This window comes from Aotus nancymaae, unplaced genomic scaffold, assembly GCF_030222135.1.
Source record: "Aotus nancymaae isolate 86718 unplaced genomic scaffold, 86718_ANA_hifiasm-v0.15.2.pri h1tg000062l, whole genome shotgun sequence".
NCBI lineage: Eukaryota > Metazoa > Chordata > Mammalia > Primates > Aotidae > Aotus > Aotus nancymaae.
Genome location: NW_026988476.1, coordinates 39,494,715 through 39,512,125, shown reverse-complemented (window position 1 = coordinate 39,512,125; position 17,411 = coordinate 39,494,715). Strand labels below are relative to the sequence as shown.

At 42.0% G+C, this 17,411-nt stretch overlaps 1 protein-coding gene across 1 annotated transcript in view; it reads right to left on the bottom strand.

Moving 5' to 3' along the window:
- Nucleotides 1-5,391: 5,391 nt before the first annotated feature.
- SLC27A2 (solute carrier family 27 member 2) overlaps nt 5,392-17,411 on the bottom strand; it is a 51,223-nt gene continuing 39,203 nt past the window's right edge. The window contains exons 6-10 of the mRNA XM_012442398.3: nt 15,322-15,412; nt 14,245-14,443; nt 12,506-12,603; nt 7,540-7,670; nt 5,392-5,910 (exon numbers count right to left, since the gene is read on the bottom strand). Coding sequence (XP_012297821.1) covers nt 5,734-5,910; nt 7,540-7,670; nt 12,506-12,603; nt 14,245-14,443; nt 15,322-15,412 — 696 coding nt within the window. The 3' untranslated portion in view covers nt 5,392-5,733. The remainder of the gene's footprint in view (nt 5,911-7,539; nt 7,671-12,505; nt 12,604-14,244; nt 14,444-15,321; nt 15,413-17,411) is intronic.

Sequence of the window (17,411 nt, the reverse complement as noted above, 5' to 3'; positions counted from 1 at the left end):
ACACATAATTTTATTCCCATTTCAGATGGTACTTTGATAGGCTGTGGCTCTGAAATTGGTTATGTAAAGAGTACTAAAGACAAACAGCTGGACATTAGCTAAAACTGTAAGGATAGATGTTAATCAGTAATATACTATCACAATAGGGAAAAAGGTCCCATGTGAACTGAATTCAACTTGGATTTGTGCAAAGGTGACTGGGCATTTTACAGGGAGAATAGGAGGATAGGGAGAAGGCCAGCCTAGACTTGAAAGAGTCAGGAATGTGGAAAATTACAAAAAGTGGAAAATGTTCCATATGAAACCTGTCTGGGTTTGCTAACTAGTGTTTTTTGAAGTAAGAGTCTTACCCTTTCACAGAGACTGGGAGTCAGGGCCCCTATGTTCAGGGGTTGGCTGGAACAAACAGTTAATTCTTTGGCAGCTTTGAGTTTTCTTAAGCAGCACTTTAAGGTGGGCTAGGATCATCTTAGGGATGTGGCCTTGAGCTGTGAGAAATTATGTTGGTGTTTGTTCAAGTCTTTATAGGCAAAGTTGAGGCCTAGCTGAGAAGAGAGCTCAAAGGAGCTTGGTTAGAGTTTGGTCAAGAAGAGAATCTTTGCTTTTTTTTTTTTTTGAGACTAGCGCTTGCTCTCTTGCCCAGGTGGGAGTACAGTGGCACGATCATGGCTTACTGCAGCCTCGACTTCCTGGGCTTGAGCAATCCTACTGCCTCAGCCTCCCATTTATTTATTTTTGAGATGGGGTCTCATTCTGTTGCCCAGGCTGGAGTGCAGTGGTGTGAACAGAGCTCACTGCAGCCTCAGCCTCTGAGGCTCAAGCTGTCTTCCTATCTTTGTCTCCTGAGTAGCTGAGGCTACAGGTGCACACCTCTATGCCTGGCTAATTTTTACAATTTTTTATAGAGACAGGTCTCCCTATGTTGCCCAGGCTGGTCTGGAACTCCTGGGCTCAGGTGATCCTCCTGCCTCAGCCTCCCAAAGTGTTGGGATTACAGGTGTGAGCCACCATGCCTGACATGGCTAATTAAAAATTTTTTTGTAGAGACAGGGTCTCCCTATGTTGCCTAGGCTGATTGTGAACTCTTGAACTCAAGAGATCCTCCTGTCTTGGCCTCCCAAAATGCTGCGATTATAGGTGTGAGCCACTGTGCCTGGCCAAGAGCTAAAAACTTGCCGCTTGTTCTCTACTAGTGATCCCTGAGCTTTGCTGCATACTGGAATTACTTGGAGGTCTTTAAAAAAATATTGATGCTTAGTTCCCACTCCCAGAATCCTTGATGTAATTGGCATGGCATGGGCCTGGGCTTTGAAATTTTTGACAGCTCCCCAGATGATTTTAATGTACAGTGACATCTGAGAACCACTGCTTTAGATTGACATGCTACTCAAAGCAGTGTGTATGCCCAAAGCATTGGTGTCCCCAAGTGATTCTCATGCACAGTAAAGCTTGACCACTGCTCTAAGACAGTGATTCTCAAACTGAGTCCACATCAGTATCACCAGGAAGGCTCTGGCTTGTCAAAACACAGATTTCTGGGCCTACCCCCTGAGTTTCTGATTCAGTAGGTCTAGAATTTGCAGGGTCCAAGAATTTGTAGGTCCAGCAAGTTCCCAGGTGCTGCTGATCCTGCTGGCTCAGGGACCACACTCTAGGAAATACTAGTCTATGACGATACTCTCTTCCTGCAAGTACTAGGTGAGATCTTAGTGATGCCAATTAGCTGCATGACTTTAATCATGTCGCTTAACTTCAGACCTCAGTTTTTTCATTTATTAAGAGGGTTGACTAGCTACTTTCTAGGATTGCTTTTAGTTTGCTATAGCAAATCAAAATATATGTGTGTGTATATCTAGCAAGCAGATATAAGCTGATAATTGACATAAATTTCCAAGAGCAATTGCAGGCTTGAGATGACAAGATGCTTCTTGATGCTGGGCCTTTCCTGGGGCCTGCACTTTGAGCCACTTGATCTGAGAACTGAACCTCAGTTAGTAAGGGATAACCTGGATCTGAGGAACTGAGTTACTCACTAAGTAAGTGCACATGGTGTATTACTCAGGATGTCAGTGATTCTCCAAATGTGCCCCCCACCGTCCCACACCATAAACCTCACCTGGGCATTTGTTAGAAATGCAAACTCCAGTTTTAGTTCTGGGGGATGGGACTCAGCACTCTGTGTTGAGCACATTTCTTGGTCCGTAGCAGGCACCCACTAAGTGCTTGTAGAGTGGATGTATGAATGAACGACACTTTTTTTTTTTTTTTTTTTTTTTAGACGGAGTTTCGCTCTTGTCACCCAGGCTGGAGTGCAATGACGCGATCTCGGCTCACTGCAACTTCTGTCTCCTGGGTTCAAACAATACTCCTGCCTCAGCCTCCCGAGTAGCTGGGACTACAGGCGTGCGCCACCATGCCCAACTAATTTTTGTATTTTTAGTAGAGATGGGGTTTCACCATGTTGACCAGGATGGTCTCGATCTCTTGACCTCGTGATCCACCCATCTCGGCCTCCCAAAGTGCTGGGATTATAGGTGTGAGCCACCGCGCCCGGCCAAATGACACATTTAACAAATTATCTCTTAGTTTGAGTCACTGCAGTTAATCCTATCTCTTTTTTTTTGAGATGGGGTCTCACTGTGTTGCTCAAGCTGGACTCAAACTCCTAGGCTCAAGTAATCCTCCTGCCTCAGTCTCCCAAGTAGTTGGGATTATAGGCACAACCCACCATGCCTGGCTAATTTTACCCATTTTAATACTGATTTTCATTAGCTTCCATTTCAGAGGCTGACATTTCCTACTTTTATCCCCAAATTATGTTGGTGCCTGTAGCATCCCATCTATGCCCTGATTACAGGTTTCCAAGCAATACATTTGAAATCAAAGCCCTGTTGGGTAATTTACATGGCTATAAACTTATTTTTTATTTTTTAAAAATTCAAATATTTACCTATATTTTCAAATGAGAATGACTTGTGCAGCTATTTCTTGGGCACGATTTCTGATCCTTTTAAAAGAGAAAAAAATCAATCTTTAAGGTACTAGTTCTCACAAGTGATGGCTTAAAATTGTTTACATACATGCAAACCTAGGGGCCGAGGACATTTTGGGGGTACCTCTGTGCATCTCAATGGAGCTGTGGTACCTGGCTAGAATCAGGGAGGTGTGGGGAAGTGGGAGGCTGAGGAAACCATCAAGCTGGGAGGGAGAGCTAGCTGGGGTGGGGATGTGAGGACCTGCATCTCTGAGTTTCTGACTGGAAGGTCTAAAACATGGGTCAAATGAGATCAGACACAAGCAGGCTCTGGTTAATACAAAACGAATATTCTGGCCAACAGTGCAAATGCTGACCTCTTACCCAAAAAGATACCCCTTGTGACACAGAATGAAGCCACTGCTCTAACATGACCCCTGCTGACAACCTACTTAACTTTTGACAAGATTCCAGGTAACACAATTGTACAATGTGATACTCAAAGGCTGTGCTCTCTCTGACTACTTCGGTTCACATTCTTTCATAATTCAGAGGCAGAGAGAATTTTGCAAAAATTCCCAAGTGCTGACTCACAAACAATAATTATTCTGAATTACTGGCAAAATTCACAAAGATGCAACATATCTACAGTTTTCCTTAGACACTCCTCAAGTCCTTGATGTATATTAAGCGCCCAGGAAATGTTACTGTTAGATATGAGTGGGGGCAAGGATTTTGATCATGATTCTTAAAAGTCACCCAAAAGAGTGGAGAGAGTTAAAAAAAATACTTCTAGTACTCTGTGGGGGCTGGGGGTAGCAATACCTCTCATCATATATCATTGAGGATTCCTAGATATGTTTGCCTGGGGCCTTACAGGAACTAAACTGGGGGACAATTAGCACTCCTTACCAGCTCCTGGTCATCTGAAGATGTCCTCTAGGGAAGCAAATCCCATGAGGGAAACTTCTAGGGAGGCTGTGGTAAACTTGGATCATGCTTTCTGGATGTGGACTCAGTGACCGTGATGCTCCCATGGCCTAGGACAAGCTCTAGGTAAAGTACATGTCATCTTGAGTGCTGCCACCTGTGATCTGCTCCTGGAAGTCTGTTGCAGCTCATACATGCAGAGGTAAAGCAATTAAATGCAGGAAGGGAGGCAGCTGGGTCTAAGGAGAAAGGGCTTATGTGAAAGAGCTCCTCAGAATTTCCCAAAGTCTCCTTTGCCACCCTAAAGGTCCTCTGGTCCTTGAAAAGTGTTCGTGGGCAGGAACCAGTTGTCATCTGAGGAGTAGGGGGCACATGTAAGTGGGACTATGGTGCTAACTGGATAGCTGGGACTTATCTGATCCACAGATACATTTTGTTTGGGTTGCATAGAAGTTTAAAAAATTTTGAGACTTCAGATTTCAAAAATTGGGGGATTCATGTATGTATCTGGATTTCTGTTTTTTCTTTTTTTTAAGGCCAGTCAAACTTAGTAGTGGGGTGGGGGGTTGTAGATCAACTTTAGTGACACTAATATTAATAAGTTCTGATGAATTTCTGTTTTCTGAATAATCTGAAAACCTCAGCAATACTTGACCTGTATTCAGCTGTCTGAAGCTTAGTGGATATCCACAAATTTACCACATTCATTTGTGACCTGCTTTTCTCATCTATATTACGTAATCTATGTGAATTCTAAAGACACTTGAGTTTGCAACTGTTGATGTAGCTAAAATGTATTGAACACTTTTTTTTTTTTTTTTTTTTTAAAGACAGAGTCTTACTCTGTCGGCCAGGCTGAAGTGCAGTGGCAAGATCTCAGCTTACTACAATGTCTGCCAACTGGGTTCAAGTGATTCTCCTGCCTCAGCCTTCCGAGTAGCTGGGATTACAGGTTCTTGCCACTGTGCCTAGCTAATTTTTGTGGTTTTTAGTAGAGACAGGTTTCACCATCTTGGCCGGGCTGTTCTTAAACTCCTGTCCTCGTGATCCACCCACCTCGACCTCCCAAAGTGTTGGGATTACAGGCATGAGCCACTGCACCCGGCCTGAACACCTTTTATGTACAGAACTCTGATGCCATAGAATTAGGCTCCTGTAAGGACAACAGATGGCATTATCACTTGTTGGATAATGCTGCCTATACACAGTGGACGGGACGCCTCCAGGTAGGGAAAGTTGGTCTCCTCACATTAGAGTAGATTTCCATTGTGTTGGCCACTACTGATCTAGCCTCCTCACCCTACTGCCCCTCACCCCACTGCCCCTCATCCCACCCTCAGTACCCGACCATTGTTACCTAAATGTCATTACTATGATGAGTGGGACACTTATGAAAAGTTACCAGTGAGGACTTCAGGCTTTGGGGTAATTGACACAGGCTTTGTATTTAGAATAAAGTGAGGAAAGAACACAGAGACAGTGCCATCTCACATGTTGGTGTTCATTTAATGTACTCTACATTTTAAAAAATAATGCCTTCCCTCCAACAAGCTCAGTTTGTAAATACAAACTGTAGGTGAACAGTGAAAAATAATAATCTCTAAATCTTTTCACTTGCAAAGACTCAGCTGTAATTTTAAAAAGTCTCCCTTGAGGGCAAGAAGGCACTAAAAAAAAATAAAAAATAAAAATAAAAACAAAAAAGTCTCCCTTTAATTTCCTAAAAAAACTGCACCTCACAATCTTCATTCTGATTACAGTTGGATTATATCAAGTGGCTGTCCATTCAGTTTCCTTCTGGAAATGCTGAGTTATCTTCCTGGCAATAGTCAGAGTTTTAGGCTGTTAGCACTTATGGCATTATAGATGTCTTCAGTCATAGGCACATACATTTTTGCTGTGTCGTCCAAGAAATACAAGGCATCTTTGATGACAGCGGGATTAAAGCCCTCCTCCACTAGGGTCACTTTGCGGTGTTTAAAAGTTCCAGTGATCTCAATGGTGTCCTGAAAAACATCAAAGAATCCACACTGTGGTTGCATTTTGCAAGAGATTAGAATGCAGGGCAAGGGGTAGGGGTGAGGCTTGGGATCTAGCAAATCATTAGCAACTCTGGCTCATGTGAGAGCTGGGAAGTGAAAGTTAAAAAAAAAGTTTTCCATTTTTATTTTTAAATGGACAGATAACATTGTGTGTTTTTCTCGTGTACAATATGATGTGCTAAAGTACATATACATCGTGGAAGAGTTAAATCTAGCTGGTTAACAAATGGATTACCTCACATAGCTATCATTTTTGTGGTAGGAGCACATAACATCCACTCTCTTCACATTTTCTAGTGAAGTAAAAGTTTCATATGAAACCCATACATTCTGTTTGCTCCACTAGTGAGCCCTTCGTGAGGTATTTTTTATTCCCTAACAACTTTAAGATCGCCTATGGGGAGGAAGGACCTGCCAATGATGAGATACCTGTACACAAATTTATGAGCAGAGGGGCGGTGCTAGTCGCTTGGTAAAGCTTCAGGTACCACTAGGATATCCTGACTCAAGCTGGGAGTGAAAGGAGGGATCATTTACAAACAACTCTGTTTTCTCAATCTGCTTGTCTATTAGATTGAAGACTGATTTTACCTTCAATTAATGTGTTAAAATATCTGAGGATATTTCATTTTTATTCCTCTTTACTATCTGGTTGCAAAGTAAACGTCAGTGCTTTATGAACATCAACAGAAATAATCCTATACACACACTATCTGGAATCTTAAGACTTCTTTTGTCGAGTCTTCAGCTACAGAATCACAGAGGTGAAAGCCTAAATGTGAGAGTGTTAAACTAACCAAAGGGTTAATATTGGAGGAAGAAAAAAAAATCCCCTTCGCGGTGATAGTTAAGTCTTAGGCAATTCCAACTGGCTAATGTGCAATTAAGTTTCACACCATAGAAAGGTGTAGAACGTCTGTGGATTTCTGTCTTCTTTAAAACTGGAAACAACAAACAGGGTCAGAGCATTTCTATTTGCGATGTCTGTCAGGACTCAACAAACAGACTTTGTGAGTTATGTGCTGAGATTGCTGCTGAATGGACTGGTCTGTCATTGTACGGGGAAAGGGATTAGGATTGGATTTCTGATAGCTATGTTTTCTGATATATATAAACACACACACACATAGACACAGGGCCTTTGCTCTGATGCCCAGGCTGGAGTGCAGTGGTGCAATAATACCTCACTGCAACCTTGATCTCCCAGGCTCAAGTAATCCTCCTGCCTCAGCCTCCCAGGCAGATGAGATTACAAGTACGTGTCACCATGCCCGGCTAATTTATATTTTATTTTATTTTTTAATTTTGGTAAACATGAAGTCTCATTATGTTGCCTAGGCTGGTCTCAAACTCCTGAGCTCAAGCAATCCTACCGCCTCAAATTCCCAGAGTGCTGGGATCACAGGCGTGAGCCACCGCACCCGGCCTGATATTACCACTTCCTTATTGATCTATGACACTTCTTTCTGAGCTTCCTGGAAACTGTGGTGAAAATTTGGCAAATGTAGTCATCCTGGGAGAAGGCAAGTTGTTCCCTAAGAGGTTGGGATCTCTAAGAGAGAAGATAATTGAACTTGATAATAAGAGTCTCACCTGCATTCTTAGAAACCGGGGTCTTGCATAACTAGGCAGATAATCAGCAATGTGCTGAAAGAGTTTCTTTCCATCAAATTCATGGTTTTCTTTCATTTTGATGGAGGCCATGCCAATGCGACCCTCATGACCTAGAAATAAAGTGAGAAAAAATTAGATGTGTTATGGCTATTTATGATGCTTTATTAGTTCAAAGAACTGTGGACTCAGACAACATTATAGCATGGATTTCTTTTGGATAGTTGGAATTTTTATTACAAATACATGTCAAAGATACTCTAAAGTGAATGTACTAATAGTAATAATAACGGTTGAATCTTTGTTATATTCCAGGCCCTATACTGTGTTTTATTGATGATCTTACTTAACACTCACAACAATCTTCTGAAGAGGTATAGATGTTATTTCCATTTTATAGATGAAAGAACTAAGGCTTAAAGACATTAAGAGACTTATTCAAGGTCAGACAGCAAATACTAGGCAGGGTTCGGAATTGAATTCAGGCATCCTGGCTCCAGATCCCACGCTTATAACCATCACCCTTCTTTTTAGCAGTCTGCGCAAACACATCTGAGTAGGAAGTAGATTGGACTGGTGGCTACAGGAAGTTATTTTTGACTCCAGTGAAAGTCCTTGCTCCACTGTCAGACATGACTTACTGAACTTGGGTTGTTTTTCAAGTTGCAATGTCAGATTTGTTGCACCTCTGGGCACAAATACCACCTTGGAGACCTCCTTATCTAATCAAGGTTCTAATGGCTTTGCTTTTGTGCATTTTGAAGAGGATGTGGAACGGGAGGTGAAGGCAGGCACAGGGAAGAGCTGTTTTGTGCCTTCCCATTAGTCCCGAGAGGATGTGCTCTCCACAGAGAAAAGAGATCCTACAGCAGGGCATTTAGCCCAGAGCAGTTTCCAACAGTTACCACTGCTTTCTTGGGAGGACAGTGGTAATTAGGCATTAATGTATCTTCTACCTGATCCAGCAGACCCAGGGGGAGTCCAGGTCCACTTCTCTGAACTACTCAGCTGTAATCAGAGACGGGACAGGAGCCTCCCTTGGTTACCTGGGCCCCAGCTTTCAAAATCTCTCCCATGGTGATTGTGTGTTTACCTATAGCCCTTAAAGAAGGCAAACAGCAAAAGGAAAAAAAGATGCCCCCCTCATTTGGTTTGCTTCTTGTCTGAGGGAGAGAGGCAGGGACAACAGATCCTCTTACTTTAGGGTCCCTAGTACCTGTCCCAGAAATCTCAAATGCCTCCAAGAAGATCCTTTTAGAATTAGGCTCATGCAACAGAAATCTTCTGCATTGACTGACTCCTTCCTTCTTGCTCTGGTAATAGCGACTCTAGACCTAGGGGCGAATGGGCCTATTGGCTCTCAGGTCTCTGCCCCAACTCTCGGAGGTTGGTTTGGGACTAGTTAAGCTTTTGGGGGATGGTTCCAGCCTCTGGAAATTCTGGATTAATTCTAAAGGCCACTTCTGGCCAGGGGTTCTCTAGAGCTGCACTGTCTAATAATAATCACTGGTTATTTGTGGCTACTAAAACTAAAATCAATTATAATTAAATATTATGAAAAATTCAATTCCTTAGTTGCACTAGACACATTTCAAGAGTTCCATAGTGACATGGTGGCTATTGGCTATCATACTGGACAGTGCAGATATGGAACATTTCCATCATTGCAGAAAGTTCTACAGAGTAGCTGGGCAGTTCAGGTGTGACATCTAGAAAAAGTGAACTCTACTCTAGGCCCAAACTTAGAAATTCTCTCCTGGTCCAAAGCCAAGATGTGTGACTGCCTTGTGCAGAATCAGCCATGGTGGAATGGTGCCTTACTTCAGACAGTCCTGCTGCATTTCTAGTCTGGAATGGGGCTAGCCTCTGTGAATGTGGGGGGCCAGACAGCTGCAAGTGTGGCATTGAGAATCACAGAATCTGAAAGTTGGGAGGGACTTTAGAATTTGTCTCTAATCTCTCAGGATCCCAGGTGGACATTCAGCCTCTCTTTGCATGCCCTAGTTGGTGGGGGCATTTCCTATCCTGGGTGACAAGCCCATTCTATTGATGGTTCCTTTGGTTACAGGGGAGTTCTCAGGCTAAAATTTGCCCCCTGGTCATTTTAATCCATTGGTTTTAGTTCTGATCACTGGGGCAGCACAGAGCACACCTGCTCCTCATCCTATCTGACTGTCTGCCAACATTGTAAGACTGTTAACCTCCTCCCCTTTGTTCTGTTTCAGTGGCTCCCAGAACTCACTGATCATTAGACTCTCTTGGGAATTAAAAAAAGACGTGCAGATTCTGAGTACCAAACTCCAGAGCTTCTGGTCCATTAGATCTGGGCTTTAAAAAGTTTTCCTGATGGTTCTGATGATTGGCCAAATTTTTGGAACCACTAGGCTTTAGTGCTTCTCAGACTTTAGGACTTTAGTGTGTATGTGTGTGTTTAAATTGTGATAAACACACAACATAAAATTCATCATTTTAACCCACTTTAAAGTGTACAATTTGCTGGGTATGGTGGCTCACACCTGTAATTCCAGCACTTTGGGAGGCCAAGAAGGGTGGATCGCCTGAGGTAAGGAGTTTGAGACCAGACTAACCAACATGGTGAAACCTTGTCTTTACTGAAAATACAAAATTATTGGGCATAGTGGTACATGCCTGTAATCCCAGCTACTTGGGAGGCTGAGGCAGGAAAATCGCTTGGACCCAGGAGGCGGAGGTTGCAGTGAGCTGAGATCGCACCACTGCACTCCAGTGTAGGCAACAAGAGCGTAACTCTATCTCAAAAAAAAAAAAAAATTCAGTGGCATTTAACACACTTACCATGTTGTACCATCATCTCCAGGATCTAGTTCTAGTGCATTTTCATCATCCCCTAAATAAGACTTCAGTATTTTTTTTTTCTGTTTTTTTTTTGAGACGGAGTCTCGCTCTCTCGCCAGGCTGGAGTGCAGTCATGTGATCTTGGCACACTGCAACCTCTGACTCCCTGGTTCAAGAGATTCTCCTGCCTCAGCCTCCCAAGTAGCTAGTATTTTAGGCACATGCCACCACACCCAGATAATTTTTGTAAAACAGACAGGGTTTCAGCATGTTAGCCAGGATGGTCTCGATTTCCTAACCTCATGATCTGCCCGCCTTGGCCTCCCAAAGTGCTGAGATTACAGGTGTGAGCCACTGCACCTGGCCAGACTTCAGTGTTTTTTATTTTATTATATTTTCAATTTTTTTTTACAGTGGGAGAAAGGCTTGGGCAGGCAGCCAGCAGCCTCATCCCTGACGTGAGTGTTTTTAAGAATCTCTGGGGTGTTTGTGCCAGCACAGCTTCCTGGCCCCACCCCAGAGATTCTGACTCAGTAGTTTGGGGTGGGCCTGAGAAACTGCACTTGTAACAGACTCCTGGGTGATGCTGACACTGCTGATCCAGGGAACCCACTTTGAGGAACACTGGGCTAGATCCTTCCATTTCATCTTCTAGATTCTCTCACCTCATACATACTCTTTTGTGGGTTATTCTTTTTAAAATCAGGCATTTAGAAGCATAAACAACATTTGAAGGGTCTGCAAGAGCTAAGTGTGGCACAATGGCTGAAAACCACAACTTAGACCATTGTGTTAACCTGGCATAAGGCCTGACGCATTCTCCAATGGGAGTATTCACACCCCCTTACATTCTGTCCCCTCTCACACCAAGATGTAGCCATATTTCCCGTGGTGTCATTGTCCTAGAGCTTGGGAGGAACAAGCAAGAGACATTCTTGAATATTCTTCTTGGTTTTTTTTGAGATGAGGTCTCACTCTCTCACCCAGGGGTGTGATCTTGGCTCAGTGCAACCTCCATCTCCTGGGTTCAAGTGATTCTCCTGCCTCAGCCTCCTGGGTAGCTGGGATTATAGGCACAAGCCACCACCCATCTCTTATGTTTGTATTTTTAGTAGAGACAGAGTTTCGTCATGTTGGCCAGGCTGGTCTCAAACTCCTGACCTCAAGTGATCTGCCCTCCTTGACCTCCCAAAGTACTGGGATTACAGGCATGAGCCACTGCATCTGGCCTTGAATAGTCTTTAAATAATAAAAAGCACCAGGCCATGTAGAACCATCACAGCTTAGGAAAAAGGGACTTTTGGATTACTATTTTGAATATGGGTGGGAATCCCAAATATGAGTTGTGGAGGAATAATAATATCCCTAGTGCCTTATATTTGGAGAGTAATTTGGAGGCTGGAATCCTGACACCTATAATTAACGTGATTTATTGTCACAACAACCTTTATATATATATATTGATAAATATATGCTTAGCATTGATGTAACTAAAATGAATTCGTTCTCTTGAAAACCTTAACTACAGGACTGGTATTATCCTTAATTTTAGTGATTTGCCCACAGTCAAACAGCCAGCAGGTGTTGAAGCCAGGACTCAAGGTCAGACATTGGCCCTCCCCCACTCTGCTGGCAGAAACAGATCTGCAGATGAAGCTGTGGTAACAACATTCTTGTGTGATGATTCTGAAACTTAAGGTGAACTGGGCTTAGAAATCTTAAAAAGAAGAGACTGTATAAAATCCACTTTTCCCCAGTTTTTTTTTTCTAGCAACTGCACTGGCTTTTCTTTGTGCCTCCTAATTTAGAGGCCAGGACACCGTTTCCCAGCTCTTAAGCATGACATGACTTTTCTTGAGGTGTGCCAAATGTGGCGTGGAGCCCCCATATCTGAGACTTTGCCCGTGAGCCCAAGAACGGCTGGGAGCTGAACTGAAGAGAAGGCCATGTTCTAATGTACTGAGTTGGCTTTTATAATGGAACATAAGCCAGACATAAACTCCTTACTCCCTGGCAGCTGAAAGAGCTGTTTAACTCTGGATGGCAAGAGAAAGCAATGAAAAACTTTGCCTTGAGGTTAAAATTATGTTCAGTTACTCTATGGGTTTAGGCACAGATTATATTTTGTGTATACCTGGCACATGCACTCCATAAACATTCACTTCTTGGACAAAATCAAGCAGTCCTATTATATCAGCAACTTCAGTGGTGGCCACGTTTTCCCCTTTCCACCTGGAAGAAAGGACAAAGTTAGCAGAGGTCATTGTTGGTTTCTGGCTGAGGTTGTAATGATGGACAGCAGGTGTTTCCTGCAGATTTCTGCAGCGTGCTGATCTCCTTTTCCTCACCTTGGCCCCTCAAACTCCCCAACTTAGTCCTGGCTGGGGTATCTTGCTTGAGACATGAAAGGGAAAAGTATAGACCTAGATAACAAAATGTGGAATTTCAGTCTCACCACATGAAACGCAATACACAGAATAATGTTCTAATGTTAAAATAGAGCCCTGGCTAAGAGAGGCACTGGAAATCAGAAAGAAATCTCAACTATTTTCTGCTGTGTTTAGGCCTCTCAGTTTTTTACTTACTAACTCAAGTTGCTATTTAATTCAGTTTGTGAAGTTCTCTTTAATAGAACTTTAATAATTTGTATATCAGGGTCTCATGGCAATAAGAAAGGAGAAAACAATCATACTTTAGTTACAGGGAGATTATAATGTTAAAGCCCAACCAGGTGATATTTTTCAGTTAATAAAGAGTTAAATTTTGTTTTCATTAAAAATTATTATTTTTTTTTTAATTTTTTTGAGGTAGAGTCTCACTGTTGCCCAGGCTGGAGTGCAGAGGCACAATCTCGGCTCAGTACAACCTCTGTCTCCCTGGTTCAGGCGATTCTCCTGCCTCAGCCTCCCTAGTAACGGATTACAGGCGTGAGCCACCAAGCCCAGACCATTAAAAGTTCTTTAGTTCTCCCAGAAGTATCTTTTTAATATCATGAAGATGACATAAAGTGATATGGATCTTAAGATGTGGAATAGTAGAGATGGAAGGACCCTGAGAATCATCATGACCCTCATCTCAAGGGCAAAAGAACTGGGGTCCAGAATGGTTACCTGTCTTGATACCACTGCTGCTCAGGGGGAGAGGTGAGCCTGGTTCTCCTCATTCCACTCTGCTGTCTTTGTACTGCAGTTAGACAACTTCCATCCCTTCCTCATTCATTCATGCAAAAAGTGATTTTGTGTGTCAGGTACCATGGTAGGTGCTGGGGGTGAAGAGGCAGACACAGGGCCTGCCCTCAGGGAGTTTACACAGGAAGGAAGCTGTGTCTGAGGCTGGAGGACTGTGCTATGGTAGGGAATTAATTTCATGGTCTATTAGAAGGACTTCCAAACTTCCTTGTGCTGACCTGGGGGTTCTGTGGGAAACCATTTGGTTGGGGATGAAAGGCGTTGGGGGAAGGGGCTCTGAATCCCTTACCTCCTCTTTAACTAAATCAGCTCCACGTTAGTTTGCATCTGATTTTATCTTAACACCTCCATGATTGGAAAGGTGAAAATCCTTGGCTGTCCTAAGAGTGACCAGTAATAATACAAGACAAACAAGGGGAGTTAAATGGACTTTTGTCTCCAAAAATCAGATACAGGTTTCCTGGCTTATTCTCATCCGGTGTTGCTCAGCCAAGTTAACCGTGCACTGCAGAGTGACACTTCGTGCACTTCATTCCTCATTCTCTGGGAACACAGGAGTTTGACCTTATGTGCCAAAGATAGAGAAGGAAATGCACCATAACCAAAGTGGAATGCGATTCCAATCTAGGAATAAGCCAAACTGTGCGTGTGTTTGTTTTTGGCTCAATGATTCAGAAAAACCAACCGGAATGTATCTCCAACTCTGTCGTGGAAATAGATGAAATTTTCACGGTCAACCATTAAGAGATCTCCACTGTTGAAATAGAGGTCTCCTTTCTTAAAGACATCTCTCAGTTTTTTCTTCTCTGTTTGAACCTTTCCCCCAGCATAGCCACTAAATGGTGTAAGTTGTGTGATTTTGCAAACCAGAAGTCCAACTTCACCTAAGGTAGAAGAAAGTAAACTGTTATTTTGTGTGCTAGAGGTAAGCAAATGTATACATCAACCTTCTCTTAAAACTAATGCCATAAACCCACTGGCAACAAACTGGCTGTAGGAAGTATCGTTTTCCATGCATGAGTACATGTGAGTTGTATGTACATATATATCACAGACACACATATATATACCATACACACATATACTGTACATTATTGTATATGTACTGCAGATGGCCTAATTATTTTATTTTTTTTGAGATGAAATCTTGCTCTGTTGCCCAGGCTGGAGTGCAGTGGTGCAGTCTTGTCTCACTGCAACCTCTGCCTCAGCCTCCCAAGTAGCTGGGGTTACAGATGTGTGCCACCCCCAGCTAATTTTTGTACTTTTAGTAGAGACAGGATTTCATCATGTTGGCCAGGCTGGTCTCGAACTCCTGACCTCAAATGATCCATCCTCCTCAACTTCATAAGTGCTAGGATTACAGGTGTGAGCCACCACACCTGGCCTGTAATTCTTTTAATGCTAATCTTTTACTGAGTAATGATTTACACAGACTTACATAAATGCACACTAGTTAAAGCTTAAAGGTAAAGACCACCTGAAACTATGGTTTTGCAACCACAATTACATATCCCTTCCCACAGAACATTACCTCATAAACAAGAAGTTGTTAAGCTAGGTTTAAAACTATAATTATATTACATGCAGTAGTAAATTAGCACCTTTTGGAATTCCTGTATATTGGAGGGTACTTAAATGACCCCCTGGCTTTTCCCCACTCTGATAAATTTTACCATGTGGCAATAATATGTTAGTCCTTAAAAGTCAATTGGTCAAGATAAGAAAGGGCACAGATTGATTGAACAAAAGTCCACTGTACCTTTGGGAACTCTGACGCAATATCCATTTTCATCACGGACAGGTTCATCTTTCTCCACATCATATTTAATCAGGTCATAAGTTATGACTTTCTAGCAAGATTAAAATGTATAATTTTGAGTATAAATCTTTTATAATTTTTTTCTTTTAAATTGTGGTGTAACATACATAAAGTACATAAAGTACATCATAGGGGTACAGGTTGATGAAATTTTACATTTGCATATACCCTTAAAACTGCTACCCAGAGAGAGAGAGAAAATATTTTCATTTCACCTAGAGAGTTTCCCCCCTGCCCTTTTTTGTGAAGTTAACTACTATTCTGACTTATATCACTGTCAATTAATCTTTTTTTTTTTTTTTTGAGATGGAGTTTCACTCTTGTTGCCCAGGCTGGAGTGAAATGGCGAGATCTTGGCTCACTGCAACCTCCTCCTCCCGGGTTCAAGCGATTCTCCTGCCTCAGCCTCCTGAGTAGCTGGGATTACAGGCATGTGCCACCATGCCTGGCTAATTTTGCATTTTTAGTAGAGATGAGGTTTCTCCATGTTGGTCATGCTGGTCTGGAACTCCTGACCTCAGGTGATCCACCCACCTTGGCCTCCCAAAGTGCTGGGATTATAGGCGTGAGCCACCGCACCCGGCCCAATTAAACTTCAGATAAATAAAATAAATGTATGCTTCTGTGTCTGCTTCTTTCACACAATATGTCTATAGTATTCATCCATCATTGTTGGTGTTTTCTATTGCATGCAGTTTTCCCTTGTATAAATATACCACGATTCATTTATCTATTTTCCTGTTAATGGGTATTTGGATTATTTCTAGTTTTGGACTATTATAAATAAAACTGTTATGAACATTCTTGTGTCTTTTGGTGGATATATCACAAATGGGTTTTTTAAATCTTATATAACCTTATATTAATACGCCACTGTTAGATTTTTCATGTTTCTACAGAAATGTTATCTATTTTAGAATCAAAAGCATAATTATTTCATGCCCATAACTATAAAAGTATTAAAACTCTATCACATTTAACATATAATTCAATGCATAAGAATTAAATTTTCAGCAATTCAGTAACAGCAATAATAAATATATTATTTTCCTTGTTGGAAGAAAAATGCAAACATGACAGTATTTGGATATAATTATTAGCCATGATTACTGTGTCTATTTCAAATTTATATTCAAGCCTATGTGATGAAGCAACCAATCCATATGCTTTAGTATTAGAAGACGACTTCATTAAAAAAAACAAGTTTCACTTATGGCTAACAAATGTAGCTCTTATCTGTAGGAATATAAAAAATTTATAGGTTGTAATGAATGTTTCTTCCACATCAATTGCATGTCATCATCTGCTTTTTAAAGTTTTTTTTTCTTTAATTTTTGCTTAAAGAAGAAAAACTGACAATAAAATATGGCCATCAATGGATGAGAAAGTAAAGAACAGGTAATACACAGCACTAATGGACCCTCTCAGCAGCAGTTCCAATGGGGAGTAGGAGATCGATTCTCAGTCTGCAGCAGCACTGCCTAGAAATCTGCTGTGATGATAGAAATGTTCTCTGTCTACATTGCTCAATAGAGTAGTTACTAACCACACGTGGCTATTCAGCACTGGAAGTGTGGCTAGTGTGACTGAGGAACTGGATTTAAATTTTTATTAATATAACTTTAAATAGCCACATGTAGCTAGTGGCTACTGTTTGGACAGTGCAGGTCTAGAGGACTGTGGAGGGACCTGTGTAGCATAGGTGGAGCTGTCATTGCCAGAGAGGGTCCTTGAACTTGGGAACACCTTTAGATTAGGCCAGAATTCAAGAAATGGAGTGACCATCATCATCACAGCTAACAATTATTCAAGGCTATTAAATGACAGGGATTGGGCTATCGCCTCTATGGGCCTTTTCATGAGTTATTTAATCTTTTCAACAATCCTTTTCCCTTATTGAGTGCGGGCTAGGAACTGGGTTCATTATTTCCTCATGTTAACTCTGTTTTACAGATGATGAAATTGAGGCCTGAGGAGCGTATGTGACCTGCCCAAGGTCGCTCAGCTAGTGTGTGGTGGCACTGAGATTT